Source organism: Phyllopteryx taeniolatus, chromosome 2 (assembly GCF_024500385.1).
Source record: "Phyllopteryx taeniolatus isolate TA_2022b chromosome 2, UOR_Ptae_1.2, whole genome shotgun sequence".
Classification (NCBI taxonomy): Eukaryota; Metazoa; Chordata; class Actinopteri; order Syngnathiformes; family Syngnathidae; genus Phyllopteryx; species Phyllopteryx taeniolatus.
The window spans coordinates 29,088,667-29,096,166 of NC_084503.1; the positions used below are offsets into that span (position 1 = coordinate 29,088,667).

General features: G+C 40.4%; 1 protein-coding gene across 5 annotated transcripts in view; it reads left to right on the plus strand.

Annotated features, from left to right (window-relative positions):
- Positions 1-7,500, plus strand: part of pkma (pyruvate kinase M1/2a) — a 27,370-nt gene that overhangs the window by 19,151 nt on the left and 719 nt on the right. For all 5 annotated transcript variants that reach the window (XM_061765636.1, XM_061765637.1, XM_061765635.1 and 2 more), the window contains exons 10-11: positions 805-986; positions 7,178-7,500. The exon at positions 7,178-7,500 is cut by the window's right edge and continues 719 nt beyond it. In XM_061765636.1, coding sequence (XP_061621620.1) covers positions 805-986; positions 7,178-7,284 — 289 coding nt within the window. In that variant the 3' untranslated portion in view covers positions 7,285-7,500. The remainder of the gene's footprint in view (positions 1-804; positions 987-7,177) is intronic.

Genomic DNA, 7,500 nt, shown 5'->3' on the forward strand with positions numbered 1-7,500 from the left:
AAACCTACGCTACCGCTTCAGTGAAATCATAATAACAATAAATATTTGTACAGAAATGTTGGCCATAAATGCATAACCATCAGTTGAAAAACAATAAGTATGGCTGTAAACTGAGTGCATTCTTGTGCCACATGAGAATGTATTCTTAGCCACTGCGCAAACTAGTTAACTAACTAGTTAGTTGTTTTTAACCTACAAATCAAACATGTCTGGATCGTCATAAGCCTGAGATCCCCCATATGGTGAAAACAGTAGAAGCATCTTCCAAAACCTTGACGAAAGTCTTCACAGATCAGTGTAAGCTGTAACAGCAGATATTTTCACTTGGTCAGGTGTTCCAAATTGTCCATATAGTGTGTTTGTGTGTGTGAATGAATGTGTTTTTGGAGTGCAATGTGATTTAGGTGAGAGAAGATAGTGACAAATTCACTTTTGCATTGTTCAATAAAATTAGCAAAATAATTTTTGTTGTTGTTGTTTTTTTTGGGGGGATATTTGTGACCTAACGCACCTCTTGTGTTCTAAAATGCCCATTTTCCACTGCACAGTTCCTACGCTCCTCAACATGTCTCTCCTCGGTATTGACGATAGTGCCTGGTCTGCCTAACCGATTCCCTGTGGGTGTTGTAAGCCACTGTTGGTCGATTTTCCTGGTTTAATGCGTTTTTAAAGTGGAAAACCAAAGTAGGTAGAGCTGAGTCAGTGCTGTACAATGGGAAAGTGGCTTTTTTTATATACTTACCACTTAACAGTTTTACTAATTTCTGAGTTATGCTAAACTACTCTCATGTGGGTTTTTTGTAGGTCTGCCCACCTTATCTCCAGGTACAGGCCCCGTGCTCCCATCCTGGCCGTGACTCGTAATGCCCAGACTGCCCGCCAAGCTCACCTGTACCGTGGGATCTTTCCAGTCCTCTACACCGCTCCTGCCCACGACGTGTGGGCCGAGGATGTCGACATGCGCGTCAACTCTGCTATGGATATGGGTAAAGCTTTGCATCTGTGTCAATTCTTTTTGAGATTCATTTTATATCACAATTGTGCAAAAGTAGAACAGAAAAAGTAAATGGAGCCTTATTCTCGGAGATAAACCTATTCAGATTTTAAATATACTAGCAAACTGTAACAAAAAAAATAACTTGAGGAGAGCACATTGACGTAAAAGTCTGAAAACCTGGAAAAAGCCAGCTTCAATCAATGTATTGACATGCTGTCTTCTTGGGGAACCTCACGCCATATGTTTTCCAGTGCTATGGAGTACCATATTCACAATGAGCTTTGAATTTAGTTCAAAATTGGCCTGCACCAAACCTTGCTGTTTTATTGTATCCGGAGGGTCCTCGGTTTATGACGATCCCGACATACAAGGTTTTCAGTAGCACCGTGACAAGATTTCCCCAAAATTACGGTGTGTCAATGCTGAGTGTGTTTGGAATGGCCACTTCAACCTGAGTACAGCGCACTAAGAATTTAGAAAATTGGATGATAGGTTCTGTGTTGGGAAATTTTTTTTTCCCTTTTTTGGGAATGTTTTTGTGTGAGATTGCCTGTAGACAATCTGGTCAAAAAATTCCTTCAAATAACAGTATAACTTGATTATTTCTCAACATTTCTCCTCAACCCTTTGGTTTTGTCTGATACCCAGGGAAGCCTTTTTCCGGTTGGCAGACAAGTTTCAGTAAAAAATATCTACCAATAAGCTTGTACGGGCCGAAATCTTTTTTCCTGAATTTATTTGCTATGGAGTATTTTAGATTTTTTTAGAAAATTGTCATTGCTATTTCAAGGTTAGGAACGGTGTGCAATGAACTAGTTTGCGCAGCATTGTAAAGATGTGTGATGCAAAAAGGCATGCTCTTGCCTCTATACTTCTTTTTTAGTTAAAAAAGAATTTTCATAGAAGTATTTACTGTAATTATTGACTATGGGGGAACACATTTTTTTAACTAATCTGTACATAAGGGTTTTAAGGCACCCATAGAATTTTTGGGTGGCACTAAATTTCTGAAGGAAAAAACAAAGCATAGGAAGTAATGGAACTAACTGTAAATAAATAAATAAATACATAAAAAGATCAAATTTTGAAAGTCCCATCTCTCTGCATTGATCTGAGGACATGTCGTTATTTTGGCCTGCCAACTTGTAGGTGTCTTCACCAAATGGTGTGCCAGTTGGCAAAAAGACTGTTCAATTCAACGTCCGACCGTGAGTCATCGGGTTGTTGGTGGTAGTGCGGGTCGTCCACTGACTGGAGGATCGGTGGTCCAAATTCGGGCTCCAACTGTCCGCTGTCGAAGAGTCCTTGGGCAAGACAATGAACCCTAAATTCCCTCCGGCATCCATCCATCCATCCATTTTCTGAGCCGCTTCTCCTCACTAGGGTCGCGGGCGTGCCGGAGCCTATCCCAGCTATCATCGGGCAGGAGGCGGGGTACATCCTGAACTGGTTGCCAGCCAATCGCAGGGCACATACAAACAAACAACCATTCGCACTCACATTCACACCTACGGGCAATTTAGAGTCTCCAATTCATGCATGTTTTTGGGATGTGGGAGGAAACCGGAGTGCCCGGAGAAAACCCACCCAGGCACGGGGAGAAAATGCAAACTCCACACAGGCGGGCCCGGGGATTGAACCCCGGTCCTCAGAACTGTGAGGCTGACGCTCTAACCAGTCGTCCATCGTGCCGCCCCCCTCCGGCATAGTAAATGGAAAAACTGTTCTCAATTGCCGTACCTGGTTAAACAAAAGAACACTAATTCACGCATATTTTTGTTACTTAATAATGTTAGTGTCATGTTGCGTTACGGACTGTACATACAAATTTGATAAGTATGAGCCTAAGAGCTTTTACCACATCCCAAAGAAACCTGAATCTCATTGAAAGCTTTGGATCGTGCAGCCATTACACGACACAGGTGGAACCTACTGACTAATCATGTTTTCTTTCGGCACTTAACATAATGGTAAGACACATAACTTTATATGTAATGGTTTTGCTTTATAATATGACACTTTTAGATACAGTCCCCTGCAAAAGTATTGGTATGGCAAGGTCAATTCCTTTGTATTTTGCTGTATACTGAAGACATTCATCAAAAGATGAATCTGAGACAAACGTTCAGAGTTCTAGCTTTTATTTAATGGTATTTACATCTAGATGTGTTAAACAACTCAGGACAGAGAACCTTTTGTTTGAAGCCACCCACTTTTCAAGTGAGCAAATGTATTGGAGCATGTGACTGATGGGTGTTTCTAGTTGCTCAGGTGTTGCCTTTTAGATTGATTGCTTAAACATTAGATAGTGCTTGTTTTTGGCCTTGGGTTTCACCTGTAAAAACTGCATTTGGTGTTAAGCAAACATGAAGACCACAGAGCTGTGTATGGGAGAAAAACAAACCATTTTGAAGCTAAGTGAAGAGGGAAAATAGATCAGAGCTATTGGACATAGCCAATACAACAATTTGGAATGTCCTGAAAAAGAAAGAAACTGCTTGTGTACTTGAGCAACAGACATTGAAGAAGTCCCCCAAGGGTATCAACAGCAGTTGATGACAAATATTGTGAGAGCTGTGAAGAAACACCCAAAGACAACAGTCAGTAACATCACTGCCAACCTCCACAGGGCAGAGGTGAAGGTATCCCAATTCACTGTTTGAAGAAGACTTTGAGAGAAGAAATATACAGGCCATACCACAAGATGCAAACCACTCATCCGCAAAAAGAATCTGAAAGCCTGATTGGATTTTGGAAAGAAGTAAAGAGATGAGCCACAAAAGTTTGGAAAAAAGTTTTATGGTTTGATGAGACCAAGATTAACCACTACCAAAGTGATGGAAAGGCCAAAGTATGGAGAAAGAAAAGATCCAAAACAAACAAGCTCATCTGTGAAGCAAGGTGGAGGTAATGTCATGGCTTGGGCTTGCATGGCTGCCTCTGGAACGGGGTCATTTGTCTTTATTGATGATGTAACTCATGATGGTAGCAGCAGAATGAATTCTGAAGTCTACAAAACCATTTTGTCAGGCAATTTACAGAAAAATGCATCCAAACTAATGGGGAGAAGCTTCATCATGCAACAATACAATGACCCAAAACACACTGCCAACAGAACAAAGGACTTCATCAGAGGGTAAAAGTGGAAGGTCTTAGACTGGCAAGTCAATCCCCGGACCTTAACCCAACAGAGCATGCATTTTACCTCCTGAAGAGGAGACTGAAGGGAGAAACCCCCAGAAACAAACAAGAAATTAAAGGGGCTGCAGTAAAGGCCTGGAAAAGCATTTCAAATGAAGAATGCAACAGTCTGGTGAAGTCAATGGGTCGCAGACTTGATGCAGTTATTGCAAGTAAGGCTTAAGCCACCAAATATGAAATGTTATTCACTTTAAGTTAATTTAATAATGTATGTTCCAATGCTTTTGATCACTTGAAAAGTGGGTGGTTTCAAACAAAAGGTGCTCTGTCTTGAGTTGGTTAACACATCTAGATATAAATATTATGAAATAAAAGCTGGTATTCTGAACCTTTGTCTCATATTCATCATTTGATCTGAAACCCAAATGTCTTTCAGAATACAACAAAAACGAAGGACTTGACCTTGCCGTTACATTACTTTTGGAGGGGATTTTATCATATTATTCCTATGTAATCTTTTTCAAATTAAAACCAATGATGAAAGATGAGTCTCACATTTAGCTAATAACTTGCATCTCACTCTTAAATACTTGGTGCCTGAATTACTTTTGGTGATAGAAGGCCTAGTATGTATAAAATGTACAAATGGGATATGAGCCTAACCAAATATGCAAGTACACGTCACGCATGAATACATTTTACGTAGGCTTTTATTAAATATTTTGTGTAGGCCTATATTAAGTTGTCAATTAAATACATCACTTCAGGTCAGGCCTGGTGGGTGACTGGGACCCATACTGTATGTCTGTAACTGCATATTGATCAGGCAAATCCCGGTTGCTGCTGTCATACAGAAGCTTTACTGCATGTCTTTGCTTGGCATCATTTGCACACTGCAAAAAAGGTACCAAAACTAGGTGTCTCAGCAAATATTATATGGAAACAGTGTGTGTTTCTGCCAGTCAGTTTTGTAGGAATGCGCACAATTGCAGTGGGGCAAGAAAGTATTTAGTCAGCCACCAATTGTGTAAGTTCTCCCACTTCTAAAGATGAGCGAGTCCTGTAATTTTCATCATAGGTACACCTCACCTGAGAGACAAAATGAGAAAAAAAAATCCAGAAATGCACTCTGTGATTTTTAAAGAATTTATTAGCAAATTATGGTAGAAAATAAGTATTTGGTCAATAACAAAAGTTCATCTCAATACTTTGTTATATACCATTTGTTGGCAATGACAGAGTCTTCACAAGGTTTTCACACACTTGCTGGTATTTTGGCCCATTCCTCCATGCAGATCTCCTCGAGAGCATTGATGTTTTGGGGCTGTCATTGGGCAACACAGACTTCCAACTCTCTCCAAAGTTTTTCTATGGGGTTGAGATCTGGAGACTGGCAAGGCCACTCCCGGACCTTGAAATGCTTCTTACGAAGCCACTCCTTTGTTCCTAGGGCGGTGTGTTTGGAATCATTGTCATGCTGAAAGACCCAGCCAGGCTGATAGAAGGTGGTTTCTTTCTCACAATACATGGCCCCATTCATTCTTTCCTTTCCACAGATCAGTCATCCTGGTCCCTTTGCAGAAAAACAGCCCCACAGCATGATTTTTTCCACCGCCATGCTTCACAGTAGGCAAGGTGTTCTTTGGATGCAGCATTCTTTCTCTTCCAAACACGACAAGTTGAGATTTTACCAAAAGTTCTATTTTGGTTTCATCTGACCATATGATATTCTCCCAAGATCTTTTGTGGAGCCCCATATCGAGGGAGATTATCAGTGGTCTTGTAGGTCTTCCATTTTCTAATAATTGCGCCCACAGTTGATTTCTTCACACCAATCTGCTTATCTATTGCAAATTCAGTTTTCCCAGCCTGGTGCAGGTCTACAATTTTGTTTCTGGTGTCCTTTGACAACTCTTTGGTCTTGGCCATAGTGGAGTTTGGAGTGTGACTGTTTGAGGTTTTGGACAGGTGTCTTTTATACTGATAACGAGTTCAAACAGGTGCCATTAATACAGGTAATGAGTGGAGGACAGAGGAGCCTCTTAAAGAAGAAGTTACAGGTCTGTCAAAGCCAGAAATCTTGTTTGTTTGTATGTGACCAAATACTTATTTTCCACCATAATTTGCTCATAAATTCTTTAAAAATCAGACAGTGATTTTCTGGATTTGTTTTTCATTGTCTCTCATAGATGAGGTATATCTATGATGAAAATTACAGGCGTCTGTCATCTTTTTAAGTGGGAGAACTTGCACAATTGGTGGCTGACTAAATACTTTTTTTGCCCGACTGTATGGCACAATGACATTCAGCAAACGCTCACATTATTTATTGCTCAAGACGGGTTGCAAAGCAGTGGAAAATTTCCAGTAAATTTCCATGGGAAGTTGAGCTTGGGACATCCATGCAAAATAGTACAATTAAAAAGCAAGACATTTAGATAAATTTATTTTTAAATAGAACTATCAAATTTTGAATACGTCATTGGAAAAATCAAGCCTTTCACCGTAGAACAAAAACATTGTTTCCTCATCTAAAAATACCAACAAAGTTCCATTCAAAATGCTAAACGAAAAGAGCCTCTCGTCCTTGAAAACAATTCAAAACACTAGAACTCAATCTGTGCATGTGATAGAAGAATGTAAAGTGCATGTAGGGGGCGTGGTCTCAATAAGCCTGCAATGTGATATATGCATTTGTTTTAGGACTAGCATCGATATTGAATTGTACTAGCCTGAAATATGGTTATGTCGGGATTACGTTAAAATATATTTAAAATCTCTATTAAGAGATAACCTTCAATTTTTTCTATTCACGTTATTTCCCATGAAGTTTGGAACTTTGACTCTACTCAAGACTACACTAAAAGGGAAGTGTGTCAGTCTAATTCAGTTGTTCAAAGGCGTTACTCAAGTGTAACAGCATGTGGTGGCGCAAGTGCATTGCGATAACCCATGCAGGTGGTGTACGGAAGAAATTTGGGATGCATCAGCAAAGCTCAGGTGGCTAAATTATGTTGTTTTTGTGTGTGTAACCTACAGGCAAGGTGAGAGGCTTCTTCAAGGAGGGCGACGTCGTTATCGTCCTGACCGGCTGGCGTCCAGGCTCTGGTTTCACCAACACCATGCGCGTGGTTCTGGTTGCCTAAGCAGCCAAAACATGGGTCCACTCCATCTCTGCCTGTTCTCTGTATAACACTCCACCATTGATTCGCACTGCTCCTATGTGAGCTAGTAGAACATTATACGCAAGCACATAAAACGATAATCAGCGACCAAACAGCCACAATAACCATTCCAAGTGGGGTTATTGGTGGCTTTGAAAAGGTTCATGTCCCTGTGTCCATTCCTTTTCATGTTAAATT